The 18,111-nt window shown below is 36.5% G+C and overlaps 3 protein-coding genes across 5 annotated transcripts; all 3 read right to left on the bottom strand.

Moving 5' to 3' along the window:
* Positions 1-1,758: 1,758 nt before the first annotated feature.
* Positions 1,759-5,342, bottom strand: LOC116127962 (pre-mRNA-splicing factor 38). Its single transcript, XM_031413623.1, is given in 11 exon segments — positions 1,759-2,554; positions 3,408-3,458; positions 3,551-3,583; positions 3,585-3,682; positions 4,338-4,421; positions 4,524-4,577; positions 4,580-4,644; positions 4,970-4,997; positions 5,000-5,085; positions 5,087-5,158; positions 5,160-5,342. Coding segments are annotated over 11 exon segments (1,149 nt in total). The 5' UTR covers positions 5,252-5,342; the 3' UTR covers positions 1,759-2,068.
* A 2,172-nt stretch (positions 5,343-7,514) lies between these two features.
* On the bottom strand, positions 7,515-9,096 carry LOC116127904 (protein TPR1-like). Its single transcript, XM_031413562.1, has 5 exons — positions 9,080-9,096; positions 8,765-8,804; positions 8,354-8,536; positions 8,099-8,274; positions 7,515-7,955 (listed from the first exon to the last, which is right to left on the bottom strand). The coding sequence occupies exons 1-5, from the start codon at positions 9,094-9,096 to the stop codon at positions 7,739-7,741; spliced, it is 633 nt and encodes a 210-aa protein (XP_031269422.1). The 3' UTR covers positions 7,515-7,738.
* Positions 9,097-9,826: 730 nt separating this feature from the next.
* LOC116128023 (topless-related protein 3) lies at positions 9,827-18,111 on the bottom strand. 3 transcript variants are annotated; one of them, XM_031413696.1, is made up of 24 exons: positions 17,796-18,111; positions 16,645-16,824; positions 16,436-16,549; positions 15,873-16,031; positions 15,443-15,617; positions 15,212-15,341; positions 14,834-14,949; positions 14,611-14,743; positions 14,397-14,500; positions 14,167-14,236; positions 14,021-14,094; positions 13,846-13,941; positions 13,675-13,767; positions 13,135-13,262; positions 12,736-12,970; positions 12,482-12,646; positions 12,272-12,358; positions 11,877-12,029; positions 11,683-11,793; positions 11,379-11,558; positions 11,077-11,301; positions 10,666-10,848; positions 10,411-10,586; positions 9,827-10,267 (listed from the first exon to the last, which is right to left on the bottom strand). In XM_031413696.1, exons 1-24 carry the CDS (start codon positions 17,873-17,875, stop codon positions 10,051-10,053), a joined length of 3,384 nt encoding a protein of 1,127 aa, XP_031269556.1. In that variant the 5' UTR covers positions 17,876-18,111; the 3' UTR covers positions 9,827-10,050. The 3 variants fall into 3 exon arrangements, with proteins under 3 accessions (XP_031269556.1, XP_031269557.1, XP_031269555.1); XM_031413697.1 differs by having other exon boundaries at positions 14,834-14,943; XM_031413695.1 differs by having other exon boundaries at positions 14,021-14,236.

Genomic DNA, 18,111 nt, shown 5'->3' with positions numbered 1-18,111 from the left:
AGTAAACCCTATCTCTCTCACTCCCCCGTATTACTAAAATTTCAAAGTAACCCTCCACATCTCAAAATTTTCTCACAACCCAACCTTTCCTCTTCGCCTGCAACTCCACCACCACCAACAGCCAAACCTGGTCAAAGCGAAATTTATTAATTTACTCATCATTATAATAAGGGGTAAAAAGGGTATTTAACTGGTCAAAACAAAATTTACATTACCAAAGTTTAAGATTAGGTGGGAATTTGCAATTTATGAAAACATAGGTGGAAACTGTAGATTTGCCAAATCTTGTGTGGGTAAAAATATTTGAGGGAGGGAGGAAGAAGAGTACTAGTATTGTATCTCCAAAACCCTTAATTTACTAATTAACCCTCTAACTAATATCAAATTAATAACAAATTTAGAGGTAAAAATGGGAGATTAAAGATTGCATAATCCCACAAAAATTGCAACTCCTAAGCCCACGTACATCTCCATTTCTTCCACTATTTGGACTTGTTCATTTTTTTCATTTTCATTTTCATTTTTGAGTTTCAAGCTTTGAAATAAGCAACAATGGCAGCTACTAGTTACAAGAAATATAGGAATGATAGTTGTAGGGATGTTGTTGATTCTACCAAGTTGAAACAAAGCTCTCATTTTTCATACTTTTTTAGCATGAACATTTCTCAACCAAGGGTAAGAGTCAAGATTCCTAAGGTGGTTTTGAAGACCATGCAAAGAAGATCAACAAGGGAAGATGAATCTTTCAAGGATGCTAATGACAATGGTGATGATGATGATGATGATGGTAAGATTAAGAAAAGGGTTGCACCTAAAAAGCTTTTGCCAGTGAAGGTTGGTAGGGTTTTTTTGGATTTCTTCCGACGCAAGAAAAGTAGTAAAGAAGAGAGGAGTTGTTCTGCGAATGGCGAAAATCGCAGAGTTTGTAGGAAGAATGTTTTTGATTTAGCTGATGAGAAAGAGACTGAGAGGTTGAAGAAGGTGGAGACGGAGGAAATGGGGTTGCTACAATTATCTTTCAAGAGTTTGTTGAAAAAGAGGAATGGTGGTGGTGTTAAAGTCACAAAAGCTAATACAAGTGGTGGAGTTGATACAACTTCTGGTGATAGCAACAATAGAACTGCAGTTGTGATTGGAAGACAAGAGAGTTCACCAAGCTTGCCAAGGGTTCCATCGAGAATTATGATGACGCGACAGAGGTTGAAGATGGCTAGGTCGATGAGAAAGAAGCCGGTAAAGATGGGATCAGGAGAGACAGATCAAGAAGATGGAGAAAGATCAGGACAGGAGCTATGCAAGAAGAGGATCCTTCTGGGGGGAAAATGCAGGCCACTGAATCACTCTGGTACTCTTCAGTATGATAAAGATGGAGTTCTATTACCAGAAATCATTCCATAGTCAGGAAAGGATCTCTTTAGGTGAGAATAGTTTTCTTTTTACTTCTTATATGATTGTTTAGGTGTTTGGAGAGTTCTATTGTTACTTAAAACAGTCTCTTCTATTCTTGTAAGTTGTAAAGCATTAAATATAATTCACTTTTTTTTTTTTTTTGGTATCTGAAAATGTCTGGGTCAGCTTACGTACACCTCGACTAGTCTCCCGAAGCCCTAAAATTAACAGCCAGATAAGCCTCTAATGGTTACCCATCTATCTGCATAGTGTCGTGCTTTTCCTGAAATAGTGATTATATATGTATGCTGTTCCCGTTGGCATTGGTTATGTTTCCAAGTCCATTCCTAGTTTGCATCAATGGCATAACACTTTGTTTTATATAAGATGATAAAAATCTCATTGTTACACATAAATCCCGGGACGAAGCCAATATTGGTTAGCTTAACATGGTTATAGAAGGATTTTGTTGATACTGAATGTGGCGGTTGAGCCATATCCAGAAGGAGAGCTAAAGCAACAAGCATGGGATGTTGAATAAAAACTAAAAAGCTCGTTGCTTAACAAGCATTTACAGAATATATGAGCAAAATAGTACAAGAAAATGCCCCAATATCCAATGTTAATGTATACATAGACTGAACACCAAAAGATCCAAAAGATTACATCTTCTGTAACATTATAACTTCAATGGTTTCAACCCAAGGGATGCTCGTATCCTGTTAGCCTCAGCAATTTCTGGATCTGGATGGTCTGTCCCATCATCCTTCTTTTCCTTCTTCTCTTTCTTCTTCTTTGGCTCTGCACGGGTGACGGCATCCTCTGGTTCGTCTGCATGTCTTCTAGGACTCATGCTGCCACGTGCATATCTCTTGCGATCCCTACTTGGGCTCATTGAACGGCTCCTCCGCCTCCCACGATCCCTATCTCGCCTATCACGGTCCCGATCCCTTCCTTCCCTCTCTCTTTCTCGCTCCCTCTCACGACCATATTCCTTCTCTTCTCTCAATCGATACCGATCCCGATCCCTGTCTCTATCCCTCCCTCTATCCCTATCTCTTTCTCTACCACGTCCCCTTTCCCTGTCATAATCTCTATCGTAGTCCCGATCCCTGTCATAGTCCCTATCCCTATCATAATCCCGGTCCCTGTGAAAGTGTGAAGAGAGAAAAGAAACATGAATGTCTACACTTCCATCCAACAAAAATATTAATAAGGTTGAAAGTCCTCAACTTAGTAAAAAGATAGACCCTGACAGACGGACTGAAAATTGTGCCAATAAAACAAGTAGATAGATATATATTCTCGCAAAAGAATTGCATTCACCAACAAACATCAATAAATTATAAAACGAAAGAATAGGTACGTCTTATAAAATAAATTTTCAACAGAAATGCGGAATCAAAAGTAAAAAATAAAACTAAGGCTAGCAGAAGCATTAAACTTGTTTGATCCATCATACTTCTCACTGCACACTGTCAGTGCAGAGAAACCTGGCAGAATCATAGATTATTTCTATAGGAAGCTGTTTAAGCCACCAATGGCTTTAAATGCCATGGTGAAAACACAATGATTTTATGATATAAATCATCAACATTGAGATACAATTAAGAAAATTGACTATTTGACCACCTTTGGGGCTCAATCTCTAAGTGACAGCTTCCACGACAATTATCCACTAGCTAGTAGTTGTAGTGACTAAACAGCACAAGAAACTAATATTTTGAGGGAAAAAAAAAAAAACACGTTCACGACTAACAATTTCTTTTTGTGGACCACAACGGTTTCCATATTAAAAGAAAAACGTAGGCAGAAACAAAAAATGAAATGTATGTCAAACTAATACAGAAATCCCAGTAGGGATAGAACATTCTGCCAGAAGCAAATGATAAACATAGAAATTAGAATCATTCCACATGACCAACACACAAAAACCAAAAAAATGAAAAAAACAATTATATACTGTATCTGTAACTGTACGCCTTTATCTCTATCTCTATCTCTATCTCTGTCTTGTCTCTATCTCTATCCCTATCTCTTTCCCTTGCAGGGCTTCTCCATGGTGATATCTGTTGAGAACATAAATAAGTCAATAAAATTTAGAAAACTAATAAAAACAAAAGCAAGATTAGCGTTTGTTAAGATGGAAAGAAATGTGAACCTTTTCATAAGCCCCATCTTCCATTCCATCAAAGCTGGTCCTTCTCCTCTTTCTCTTCCTCCTCTTCAAAGTCATCTTCCAAAACACTCTTTCTAGGTTCTAGTGCACCAACGGTCTCCAGTTCCATCTGTTGGTAAGAGGAAACGGGCCAAACACAAAATTCATATTAATTCATGGAGACAACTTTATATCTGCTCAATAAAAAGGAGATATGATAACAAACAGCCATCTCATTTCATCCAAAATTCAAGAAAAAAAATGTAGTAATTTTTCTTTTCTTTTTTTTTATTTTTCTAATAAAAAACTATAAACTTTGTATTAAATTAGAAAAGGTGAGAAGATACAATTGTGGACTTGGTGTCCCCAAAAAAAAAAAAAAAAAAAAAAAAAAAAAAAAGAGAGTAGAAGGGAAACAAATCTATACTCTTTGTAGTGAGAAATATCCCCCCACCATACAAATAAACCAATCATACAAAATTAACTCAGGAACCCTTCCCAATTGAGATGAAAAAAAAAAATGAGTCTCTTAAAACTCTAGGAACTGAAGCCCATAAAGAAGAAAAAGGCAAAATCTGTGCCATAAATCACTAACGTTTTGTCTCTATCTCACCAAAAATCCCATTGTTACTTTCTAGCTAAATCACCCAAACAAATACTTCACAGTCACACCAATATTCCTAGTTCATTCTTTTCTACCAACCCATTACATAACACATTTATATTCACTACATAAGCCAAAGAACAACTTTCACAACAGAAAATTAAATTGACATCTAAAACATACCTTTCTTAATTCGGGGCATAGCAATACACATGATAATCTTTGTCAGAAGTTCATCAATTACCTCGTCTACATGAGTCAAGGAAAAATCTAATCCAAGTTAAAAGAACATAACCACATGTAAGTCACCGTCCCTCCATAAACAAACAAGGAAACTAAAAGCAAAAAAATAAGTTAATAAAACTGAACTACTTCCATCAGGTAACCTTTGCCTCAATTTTCTATAGTCATTGTACAATGGCTCAGGTAACGATAGATATCAATATCAGTCCCTGTAAGTCGCAAGTAAAAAGCACCCAGAATACGAACATAACTGCACCCAATAAAACACATACAAAGCCGAAGAAATTAAATGCAGATATAACAAGGTCAAACATTTTTCATTACAATTAAATTGAAAGTTAAATCAGTAAATGGAAGTAAATAAGGTTGAGACCACCAATAATATTGCAAACCCTAAAATATTAAACAAACAAACAACTTTAGCAACTTAGCTAACGTACAACATCACAGGATGACATTTTTTTTTTTTTTTAACTAATTAACATTAAATGTCAAACGGGTTCAATATTATACAGAAAAATTTCGATGAGATCATTAAAAAAATTGAAAATGTATAAGTTATTGCTAGGGTTTACTTGTAATCGTCGTTTTTGATGAACTCACGACGATGTCTTTCTCCGGCTGGATTTGAAGCATTTTCATGATGAGACAAATAAAGGGGGTGGGTTTCCGGTTGCCGCCGAAGGTTCCCAAGGTGGTCGAGTTCCATAGCTTTGTCGACAAGCGTCTCCGCCGTCAATCCGAAACATTGTTCCTTCCAGTAAGTTCTGGTATATTCGATCTCAGATCTTCTCCACCAGGTTTTGAGGATTCGTTCCTCTGATGCTCTTCGCTGCCGGGTCCGTACGATTCGCCATTTTGTACACAACTCGGGAAGAAAGAAAGAGGTTTAGGGATTTTACGGGTAAGAATTGTTAGGTGACGCTTAAACGACAGCAATAGTAAGTAGTATGATATTCTGCTGGTCGGTTAAGAGTTCTGAGCCCGATCCGGATCCGGATCCGGATCAAAGCTTTTGCACGTAAAATAAATTGATAAAATGTGTATTTTTATATATAGCTTAATAATTTCACTAATTTTAATTTCCTTTATATATATATATATATAAATATAATATTATATTATATATATAATATATATTATATATAATAAATATTATCTTTGTTCAAAGAATTATCAGTATCTAATCTCATAATTTGATGCTTTATTTTATTCTGCGGTCGGTTACGAGATCAAAGCTTTTGTACATAAAATAAATTGACAAAAATCTGTGGCTGCGTTTGGTTCAAAATTTGGGGGTTTTGGGAAAAGTTTTTGAAAAAAGTTAAAAAAAGTTGAATTGGGCGGTATTACGAGGTAAAATTTATAAATTAATAAAATCTCCTTTATGTTTGTTTTTTTACAAAATACCCCCCATAATAAAACATAAAAGTTAACAAAATACCCCTAACCCACCCTCAAACACCCCAGCCGGCGACCACCACGGAGGTGGCCGGAGCATCCGTATGGGCACATGACCGGTTGGATCTTGCCGGTCATGCGTCGCTATGGCCTTTTCCGGCCAGATCCACGGTGGATCTGGCCGGAAAAGGCCAGATCTACGGTCAGATCTGGCCGTCACCGGCCAGATCTGGCCGTATTTGCTCTCAAGACGGCCAACAACGGTCGTCGTTGAGGGTCAACGACGACCGTTGTTGGCCGTCGTGACCGAGTGTTACGGCCAAAGATCTGGCGGTCAACGGCCAGATCTTTGGCCTTAGATCTGGCCTTTTCCGGCCAGATCCACCGTGGATCTGGCCAAAAAGGCTAGATCGGCGCACTGCCGGCCAGATTCAACCGGTAGTGCGCCATTCTACCAGATTCCGGCCATTTTTCGGTGGTGGTGGCCGGAATCTGGTAAATGTGGATTATTGGGGTATTTTTGAATTTAAAAAAATATTTAGGGGTATTTAATTTAATTATCAAATTTAAGGGGTTTAAAAAAAGTTGAATAATTTTGGGAGTAGTATTCCCAAAAATCTGAATTTTTGGGTATTTTACTGTTTAACTTTTTTGGGAATACTAAAAGTAGTATTCCCAAATGTTAAACAAACGCAACCTGTATTTTTATTATGTAGCTTAATAATTTCGCTAATTTTAGTTTACTTTATATATATGTTTTATCTTTGTTCAAAGAATTATCAATATCTATGGAACACAATTTTTCCCTACCCTATTCCATATTGTATCCAAAATACACACTTATTTCCCTATTCTCAAAATATTATTCCATTTATTCAACTCCTTTTAAACCCCTCTAAGTTTATTAATTTAATAAACACCCCCCAAAATAATTTAAAAATTAACAAAAACACTCATGTAACCCATATTTGCCAGATTCCGGCCACCATCGCTAGAAGATAGCCAGAATCTAGTATAATGGTGCACTACCGACTGGATCTGGCCGATAGTGCACCGATCTAGTCTTTTCAGACCAGATCCACAATATGGATCTGGTAGGACAAGGTCAGATCTATGGCAAAAAATTTAGCCGTTGCCAGTCAGATCTTTAGCCGTCGTTGACGACCAAATGCGATCATAGATCTAGCTTTTTTCGATCAAATCTATCATGTATCTGATCGAAAAAAGCCATATTGGCGCACAATCGTCTAGTTCTAGCCGATCATGCGTCGATACGGTGACTCCAACCACCCTCCGACGATGGTGGCCGGTTATCAATATTTAATGGATGAATGAATGTGTTTTTGTTAATTTTCAATATTTTATTATAAGGATGTTTAGTAAATAAACAAACCTAAAAGAGTATTTTTTTTTTAATTTTCAAATCCTACATCGTAATAATCACCCAATTTTACTTTTTTCAAAATATTATTCTAAAAAATATCAAAATAATAAACCAAGTGCACCCATAATTTGATACTTCTTTTTGTAATCACGGAGAAGACTAACGCAATAACCTACCTTATAAGCTCAAACAAACACCCCCTTTCGTGAATGCTCAGATGAAGAATATAATCTCACCACTTGATGCCCCTTAAGGGTACTACCAAATTTTATGAACTTTTCAATATAAAACATTTTATACAATACCATCTCAGTCTGTACAAAACATTTTTAAGGAATCATGACTAATATGAATTATGTTTATTAGAACATAATAAAAGAATTCACAATGAACACTCAAGAGGTTAAGAAACAAAAAGTAGACTAGAACAACTGAGTATACAAGAATGTGCATATCTAATAAAGTAATGTACTTTACCTACCTTTGATTCATACGGGGAGACTTCTAAAACCTAATAATCTACACACATTTTAAATACAAAGTCATCTCCGCCTTCATCTTATCTTTGTAATTGATCCGGTGTGTGGTTGCTTGTGGTTGACGATGATGTTGTCCTACCGTTCAGTATCCCGTTATCAACAGGCGGAGGCACTCCCCACTTCCCCTCCGATTCGGTGGGCTCCAACACTTTAACCGATCCATCTGTCAACCCGACAGCGAATTGGTTGGGTTCGATTGGATGTGCAGCGACTACAAGCGGGTGCACAGTTTGGCTTCTGTAAGATAGCGAACCCATTACCAAATGTTAATACAATACAATCTTGTCAGCTCATACCCCCAGAATGTAATTTAAGAAGTTGTCGAAAGTTTTATGTAGTTGATGTATATTGTAAGATTAAGCGATGATGCCTCGACTTACCCGTTCAAGATTGATGTGGACATATATGCCGATGGAGCAATATTGCATCTTAGCCTGAGGGTTTCGGCATCAAACACGCCAACGTTACCATCACAAAAGGTAGCATAAACAAATTGGCTATAACAAGAGTATGTTGCACAAGATATCGGCGCGGACAACGTGTCTTGTGGTACCCACTGCAATGAAGAAATGCATATGAATATCATCATTTTGTCGATACCAATATATAGTTTGATATTCAAGTCAAAGACATACCTGCCGAATTCGTTCCATCTTGGAGGCATCATATATTGCTAGTTGTGTCTCATGAACTACAAGCATGCGGATTTGATCAGTATGGAATTGTACTCGTGTGTCGCCGTTAGGTGCCTTTCCAGCTGGAAGTTGGATTGCAATTGATTTCCTCTTCTCCCATGTATCAATGCTCCACACACACAGCTGCAGAAAATAGTTTCCGTATTAGTCATTATAACGAAAACCAAAATAGTTAAACATACTAACCCAGAGTTGGATGAAATTTGATGATAAAGCAACCGATCGAAGGCATGTTTATAGTACTGGTACATGAAGTGAATATACAGAAAACGTGTCTGACTTGCATAATTGTTTTATTTGCTCTCCTAAGCTTATTAATTAAAATGATAAAAAGAATCTGATTCCACTTACTTGAGCATCAGCACCTGATGAAACCAAANACAAACGCAACCTGTATTTTTATTATGTAGCTTAATAATTTCGCTAATTTTAGTTTACTTTATATATATGTTTTATCTTTGTTCAAAGAATTATCAATATCTATGGAACACAATTTTTCCCTACCCTATTCCATATTGTATCCAAAATACACACTTATTTCCCTATTCTCAAAATATTATTCCATTTATTCAACTCCTTTTAAACCCCTCTAAGTTTATTAATTTAATAAACACCCCCCAAAATAATTTAAAAATTAACAAAAACACTCATGTAACCCATATTTGCCAGATTCCGGCCACCATCGCTAGAAGATAGCCAGAATCTAGTATAATGGTGCACTACCGACTGGATCTGGCCGATAGTGCACCGATCTAGTCTTTTCAGACCAGATCCACAATATGGATCTGGTAGGACAAGGTCAGATCTATGGCAAAAAATTTAGCCGTTGCCAGTCAGATCTTTAGCCGTCGTTGACGACCAAATGCGATCATAGATCTAGCTTTTTTCGATCAAATCTATCATGTATCTGATCGAAAAAAGCCATATTGGCGCACAATCGTCTAGTTCTAGCCGATCATGCGTCGATACGGTGACTCCAACCACCCTCCGACGATGGTGGCCGGTTATCAATATTTAATGGATGAATGAATGTGTTTTTGTTAATTTTCAATATTTTATTATAAGGATGTTTAGTAAATAAACAAACCTAAAAGAGTATTTTTTTTTTAATTTTCAAATCCTACATCGTAATAATCACCCAATTTTACTTTTTTCAAAATATTATTCTAAAAAATATCAAAATAATAAACCAAGTGCACCCATAATTTGATACTTCTTTTTGTAATCACGGAGAAGACTAACGCAATAACCTACCTTATAAGCTCAAACAAACACCCCCTTTCGTGAATGCTCAGATGAAGAATATAATCTCACCACTTGATGCCCCTTAAGGGTACTACCAAATTTTATGAACTTTTCAATATAAAACATTTTATACAATACCATCTCAGTCTGTACAAAACATTTTTAAGGAATCATGACTAATATGAATTATGTTTATTAGAACATAATAAAAGAATTCACAATGAACACTCAAGAGGTTAAGAAACAAAAAGTAGACTAGAACAACTGAGTATACAAGAATGTGCATATCTAATAAAGTAATGTACTTTACCTACCTTTGATTCATACGGGGAGACTTCTAAAACCTAATAATCTACACACATTTTAAATACAAAGTCATCTCCGCCTTCATCTTATCTTTGTAATTGATCCGGTGTGTGGTTGCTTGTGGTTGACGATGATGTTGTCCTACCGTTCAGTATCCCGTTATCAACAGGCGGAGGCACTCCCCACTTCCCCTCCGATTCGGTGGGCTCCAACACTTTAACCGATCCATCTGTCAACCCGACAGCGAATTGGTTGGGTTCGATTGGATGTGCAGCGACTACAAGCGGGTGCACAGTTTGGCTTCTGTAAGATAGCGAACCCATTACCAAATGTTAATACAATACAATCTTGTCAGCTCATACCCCCAGAATGTAATTTAAGAAGTTGTCGAAAGTTTTATGTAGTTGATGTATATTGTAAGATTAAGCGATGATGCCTCGACTTACCCGTTCAAGATTGATGTGGACATATATGCCGATGGAGCAATATTGCATCTTAGCCTGAGGGTTTCGGCATCAAACACGCCAACGTTACCATCACAAAAGGTAGCATAAACAAATTGGCTATAACAAGAGTATGTTGCACAAGATATCGGCGCGGACAACGTGTCTTGTGGTACCCACTGCAATGAAGAAATGCATATGAATATCATCATTTTGTCGATACCAATATATAGTTTGATATTCAAGTCAAAGACATACCTGCCGAATTCGTTCCATCTTGGAGGCATCATATATTGCTAGTTGTGTCTCATGAACTACAAGCATGCGGATTTGATCAGTATGGAATTGTACTCGTGTGTCGCCGTTAGGTGCCTTTCCAGCTGGAAGTTGGATTGCAATTGATTTCCTCTTCTCCCATGTATCAATGCTCCACACACACAGCTGCAGAAAATAGTTTCCGTATTAGTCATTATAACGAAAACCAAAATAGTTAAACATACTAACCCAGAGTTGGATGAAATTTGATGATAAAGCAACCGATCGAAGGCATGTTTATAGTACTGGTACATGAAGTGAATATACAGAAAACGTGTCTGACTTGCATAATTGTTTTATTTGCTCTCCTAAGCTTATTAATTAAAATGATAAAAAGAATCTGATTCCACTTACTTGAGCATCAGCACCTGATGAAACCAAAATATTAAGATTGGTGGAGAAGGCTAAACCAGTTATACGCTTCTGGTGGCCCTTCAATTTCGATTTTACCTCATCCACTCGAACATTGTATATGTGGATAGTTGAATCCTCCATCCCAATGGCTATGATGTTATTATCCTGGGGGTGGAATGCTAGGAAGGTTGAAGCAGGGGGAGGTGACATGAAAGTGGTCATTACCTACAAAGCAAACAAGTCATTAAGTGCTAAATTGCCAAAACTAACCATTCTCACAGAACATACAAGCGCAACCATACCTTGAATGTCATCATGTTGAACAATGAAACCTTTCCACCAGTAGCTGACATTACATACGAGTCATTCTTAGAGAGTGCTATGCAAGGGACTGCTTCTTCAAGGTTGACACCTGAGACATCATTAGTCATAAGAAGACCACTGCTTGGTACCCAATGCTGTGGAACAACACTGGCAGTGGCCTTTAAACACCAACTGACTTCAGAAATCTTTTCACCACAAAAAAATCCAATTATAAATATACTAAATTAAAGTTTTCTAACAAATTTCTTTAAAGCAGGGACCAGAAGAAAGACAATACATTACCTTTCCACTTGGGTTCTGTTCAGTGCGGGTCCACTTCCATAGCTTCTGGACACCATTTGACCCAAGTGCCAAAATGCCAACGCCAGAATTTGTATACAGTAGCCTAACAACCTGTATACAAATGTAACCGTTTAAGCACTAAATGAAAGAAATATTTTTGCAATACAAAAAACTGCCAGAAGAAATCAACAAACCTTGCAAGATGAATCTGTGCTCTCTGGCAGGGTAACTAACCGGCACTGGCCACTATCCACAATTTCAGCCAACTGCCAAGGTTTGGCTTTATCAATTACATCGTCCACACTTCTTGGCTTTTCCATGCTTCTACTAGCAGGATCAACTCCATTCTAAAAGAGAAACCCAGGATAAAAAATTTACAGTAATAAATCGACCAAGTTGCTGAAGATAAAATAAGCAGAAAATAAATTTGAAGCAAGAAAACACAATAAAGCACAAGGAAAAATCATTCACTAGGTAGACTTTATACAAAGTAAAATGTTCCTGACATAATCAGGACACAACAGACAAATAATTTTCTGAAAGGAGTAAGAAAATCAAATCATAAGAAATAAGTATATAGCTAACATACAATGATTGGAGAAGGTCTGACAGGAGAGCTCCTTTCAACTTTACAATTGACAGGACTAACACTTGAAACAGCAGAATTGGCAGAAACCTAGCCAACAAACACAGGAGTCAGAATACTTAACCAAAGAAGAAAAAACACAGTATTCAGAACAGAACAGCCACCAGGATGTGATTATTAAACAACCAAACAAGCTAAAAAATTTGTTCTAACCTTAACAGCAGATTCAATAGGCCCTCTCAGTGCTTCAAAAGGTGGGTTTTCAACTGCTCTTAATGATCTATGACCTACCGCATTAGTAAGTATCTTGAATCCATTGTCTGCAGTAGTAACAGCTAGCAGATTTCCATCCTTACTAAACCTCAATCGGGGAAGACTCTAATAAAATTAATGCTATGATGTAAGTGCCAAAATTAAAAGTTGAAGTGTTTGAAAGAGGAGCCAAAATATCAACAGTGTCAACTTACCGGAAGTCCACCTTCTGCATCCGTGCTAGTGAGAACATTGACATTGTCCATATCCCAAAACTTTATCTGGCTATCTTCACCAACAGCCAAAAAGTGATTTTGTGTAGTATCAAACTGTACTACACCAGTAGATTTCTTTCTAAACCCAACATATGACCTCTTTATTGTTCCTTCACTTTCATTCCATTCAACCAGGAAAGACTCTCCTTCTTTACTAGTGCCACAAGAAAACAATCTGAAAAAATAATAATAAGAAGACATGGACGTCATTTATTTAACAAGGGACTATTTCAAAAATATGAATAGACAATGACAATTAGACTTGGCGAAAATAAAGAAAACTCAGTTCCACAACTCCCAAATTATTAACTATGATAATGTTCATTTCATAAATCTTACCTACTTCCATCAGCACTGTAAAGCATAGTTGTACACCAGTGGCCAGGAGCATCATAATCAACTCTTGAGCCCATATTGTCATACAGCCAGGCCTTTATTTTCCCATCAATAGCTGTCGAAAATATGAACTGCAGATTCAAAATTGAAAGCTTAAGCCCATGAAGCATGTCTTCAAAAGAATTTGAAACAGACTCAGTAACCGATTCCTAATAGCGGTAACCAGACACACACATCTGCACATCCACGCACTTAGCAGATGCAGGCATCATTATTTTAAATGACATCATAAAGGTCGTGGGAGATACAAATAAATCCACACTTGAGAGTAAGAACAGTGACAGTGACAATCAAATATTCACAAAAATCCATTAAATACAATAAAAGCTTATGATCAATGTGTCTCCCTTAGAGAATGAGACACTAGGAACAACCTAAGTGAATGGCTTTAACTTCAATTAAACAGATATATTTATCTTACATTTGATAAATGTCACAAAGCACATAAAGAAAACCAATAACCTTTTCCATTGCCTGGCATACCTGAATGTTCTCTTTATGATGAGGACAGATGGAATATACCGGTGCCTCATGACCTTCAAAGTTGAATAGATTACGTCCCGTTATATCCCACACCTGTTAAGAATTCTTTCATTAGATATTCACAGAGGCCGTCTAACCACAACTTCCTCAACAATAATTTATATTGCAAACCTTGATTATCTTATCATCTCCACATGTAACCACACAAAGTTGTTTGTTTGGATGAGCAAAAGCCAAGTCATTCACACCACCAACATGGGCATCAATCTGTGGTAACAAAAGGATACAAATCAAGTTATACTAACAATTTCCACCCAGCTGGACAAACGACAAACTATCAACTTACCTGTAAATGCTGGCGTAGTTCATTCGATCCAGCGTAAGTATACAACTGAATTAAATGTTTGTTAAATGCAGCACCTGCAGCAAGCAAACCATTAAGATACAAACTAGGCATCTCAGAAAGGGTAATACTCATCAAAGGGCACATACCTACAAAATTTCCATCTGGACTCCATGCAACACGGCTGACAGAAATTGGTACATCTTTGACCATGGAGGCCTGTAAGAAATTGTCAATTATCAGACTCCAACATAATTAGTAGCTACAAATTCTCAAGTAATCAAAGACAGCATATTAAATTCCAATGGAGGTACCACAACAACAGCATATTGGAGCACATTAAATACATAAATCTATCACAAATTAGTTATATAAAAACCTGAAACGGCAATGATGCCATATCCCAGATCTTGAATGGCTTTGAAACCAGCTTATCTCGCATTGCAAGTTCCCAGAGTGTAATCTCACCATTACTAGAACCAACTGCTCAAAAGACAACATAAGCCAGTGAATAAGAAAAAATATTTTAGTATAAGAAATCACCCACAAAATCAGTACAAAAATGATTTTCACAGAAATAATAAATTCCATACCGAGAAGCAGTGTTTGGTGAGTAGGATGAAAATCCATGCTAATCACAGTTGATCCTTGAGGCAAGGTCACAGCCACCGTCCTTGGCAGGTCATCCAGTGACCAAGTCTGCTGTCGAGATGTTGAATATGTAACCTAAAAATTGAAGCAGGTAAGAAAACATTGACCAAAGAAACAACAAAATAACTAAAGTTGCATCTATGAAACAAAAGAACTTTAAGCTACCTCCTCAATGGATGGAGTAGGCCGTAGTCGTTTCATCAATTGCTCATGTTCAGGACCCTGATAATCAACCATTCCTGGATTTGTTGGAGGTGTTCTCGAATGTTTTAAGACTGAAACTAGATGAAGTGGCAGAGCATGTAAGCACAAACACAACTCCAGGGATATACTCTATATATTAAAATATAAGACCAATAAACCTTACTCCTCTTAACCCTTTTATCTCCAAAATTTGATAAAAATAATAATTAAAATAAGAATAATAATAATTTATAACTTGTTAAAGAAATGCTAATCAATATATTTTCTCAGAAGTCATATGCTCGATGACCTATTCTGTGTCTTTTAAAGCCCCAACTCCAACTCAATTAAAATTCTAACCTTGATTTTGCGCAAGAGGAATAGACGATGCAGTAACAACCGAGGCTTGAACAGAAGAAGAAGCAGAGGCATTGGCCATCCAACCAGCTAGAGCATTGGCATTAGCTGGGGCCGCAGTGGGTGGAAAAGGCTATACCCAAAAAAATATGCATTAGTTAATATTTTTAACATTTGATCTGCCAATATGGTTAAAATTTACTTAAATAATAAGGATGCGGAGTATTATCATACATTGTGTGCTCCAAGTGATGGATAAGAAGCTGGCTTTGCAACTGCCGCAACAGGAAGATTGACAGGTGTAGGTGCAAGAGGACCATTTGGAGGTGCACATGTATGGTCAGTAAACAGAGTCTTAATGTCAGGGTTTGATCTTGGGTTCTTGCAGAGCTGGTGCTGCCAGTTCAAACTGCATAAAAGAACAACTCATGTATTAAATACTGGGTATTTGGCTCCAACTTTTTCACAGAAACATACAGCAAAAAGATGTAAACACAGCTCCACTTTATAGGAAACAAACAGAACAATAAAAAGGAATAGTTCATAAGCAGGCTTCATGTTAAGCATAATGAAAAAGGAAAAAAAAAGGATCATTTATGGCAAAACCAGATAGAAATTAGAAAACAAACATAATTGTATTTTATCAAGTATTCTATCACTTTACCTCTGATTAATCAGAGTCCGCAATCTTGATGACTTCAGGGACGGAAAAGTAAGCTTATCACGGAAAAGTGGGTTTGCTTCAATCAGTTTTTTGAGCTCTATCAACATTATGCTACGAGCTGTTTTGGTGTCACCATATTTGGACAGCTGCTCATTTTCCCTGAATTGAATTTGAAGAAGGATAACATATGAAATGTAATTTGATACACCAAAGTGTCATAAACTCAAGTAATACAAGTCAAACAAGCAACAATGCCATACTAGCAACACTTAAAAGCACATGAAATCACAAAGAAATGATGCTCTGGTGGGTATAGGAAACAGTAGGAAAAGTAAAGAAATAAAAATCTTATATGGTAAATGGAGGTTGGTTTTCAATGAAAGCAAGAGCTCTTCAACTCAGCCAACCTTTTAACTTAAATTCAAATTGAGTGAAGATTCTTATTTTCTCAAAAATTTGAATAATGAATATTGCATTTACTCAAGCAAATTGATCGTAAACAGATTCAAATTTTCAATTTATCGCTCATTATTTAAGAAGAAATTGAGAACCAACAAAATTACCTGAAATTGCTGAGAGTTAAAAGTTGTGTAATTTCTTTGTACAATTCCTCATTAAATGTTGAGAACACTTTCAAATCAGTCACTAATATTTCAACCGCCTTTGCCTTGTCTGGCCTGTAATATGAATTTAAGGCAGAAAAAATTAATACTCTAAAAGTAAAGATAAAACTATAAAAAGACTTTCACTGATAAATGCAAATTACATATACCTATCGAGTGCTTCAAGATACTTCTGCTTCCTAATTTCAAAGAATATTTTCATAGAATATCGGTTATCATCAACTTTGGTAAATCCTGACAAGTATTTCTCAACTTCATCCCATTCTCCCGCTTGAACTTTCTCATCGAAGTACTTCATGTTGAAATAAAACCCTGATTCTTTCTCAAGCCTACCCAAACATTGAAAGTAACTTCCTTTATTAAATATGGAATTTCAATTAAAAAAATTTCAACCAAAACATCCAATATTTGCTGAGGAAGGAACAGACTCCACTCAACCAAACCCAACACCACACTACACAAATTTTGCAAACTTCTAAAAATTTTGTTTGACTGAGGAGGTTCCCTAAGTCCTAGCATAATACATATATAAACACAAGAATTAAGCTTATCACAGGATTCTCTTAACCTGTATCTACACTCAAGCAAACCCAACACTACACCACACAAATTTTGCCAACTTCTAAAATTTAGTCTGACTAAGGAGGTTTCCCTGGGTCCCTAGCATAATAAATATATAAACACAAGAATTGAACTTATAAGAGGATTCTCTTAACTTGCATCTACACTCAAGCAAACCCAACACTACACCACACAAATTTTGGCAACTTCTAAAATTTTGTTTGACTAAGGAGGTTTCCCTGAGTCCCTAGCATAATAACTATATAAACACAAGAATTGAGCTTATAAGAGGATTCTCTTAACTTGCATCTACAGATGATGGGACTGTTCAGGGACATAAAAATCATAAAAAGAAAAAAATTTGCATAAATTTCAATGTAACGACTAAATTTTTGCCTTTGCGTAAAACTTGCCATTAACAAAAAAAACACAAACAAAATCCACTTTTTATTAACAAAATCAACAATCAACAATCAGACACACATTTCATCACTTAAACCACTCTAACAAAGCCAAAACTCCAATTTTCTCAACCAAACCAAACCTACCCGTCCCCCAATTTCAAAAATCAAAACTCAAACCCAAAAAAATCCCATAATTCCAACAAAAACAGCCCCAAAACACCTAAATCTAACATAATCACGCAACCACCAGTTCAAAATCAAAACTTTCCTGCTCCAAAACTACTTGACGTGTGAAAATGAAAGACGAACAAACAGAGAAAAGAATCAAAGCTTACTTGTGAACAGACTCCTTGAACTTCTCTTCTTCGAGAAACTGAAGTATAAGAAACACCAATTCTCTGCTCAACGAGCTCATCTCTAACTTCAAAACGCACCACACCAACACACACACACAAACAAACAAACAAACAAATTCAATTCAGTTCAATTCAAAAATCAAAATTCCTTAAAATCTCGACCACAGCTTTGAATTCAAGTGCCTACAAACTCTGAAAACCTGGCGAATTAGCCCTGTTTATATCACCACTTTCGAGTTCTTTTAGGGTTTGAAAGGCTGCGTAGAAGATAAAGAAGAGAGAGAGGGAAAGAAAG

The sequence above is a fragment of the Pistacia vera genome, unplaced genomic scaffold, assembly GCF_008641045.1.
Source record: "Pistacia vera cultivar Batoury unplaced genomic scaffold, PisVer_v2 Contig196, whole genome shotgun sequence".
Classification (NCBI taxonomy): Eukaryota; Viridiplantae; Streptophyta; class Magnoliopsida; order Sapindales; family Anacardiaceae; genus Pistacia; species Pistacia vera.
Note: the sequence above shows the minus strand (reverse complement) of the source record. Positions and strands in the feature narration are given on the sequence as shown.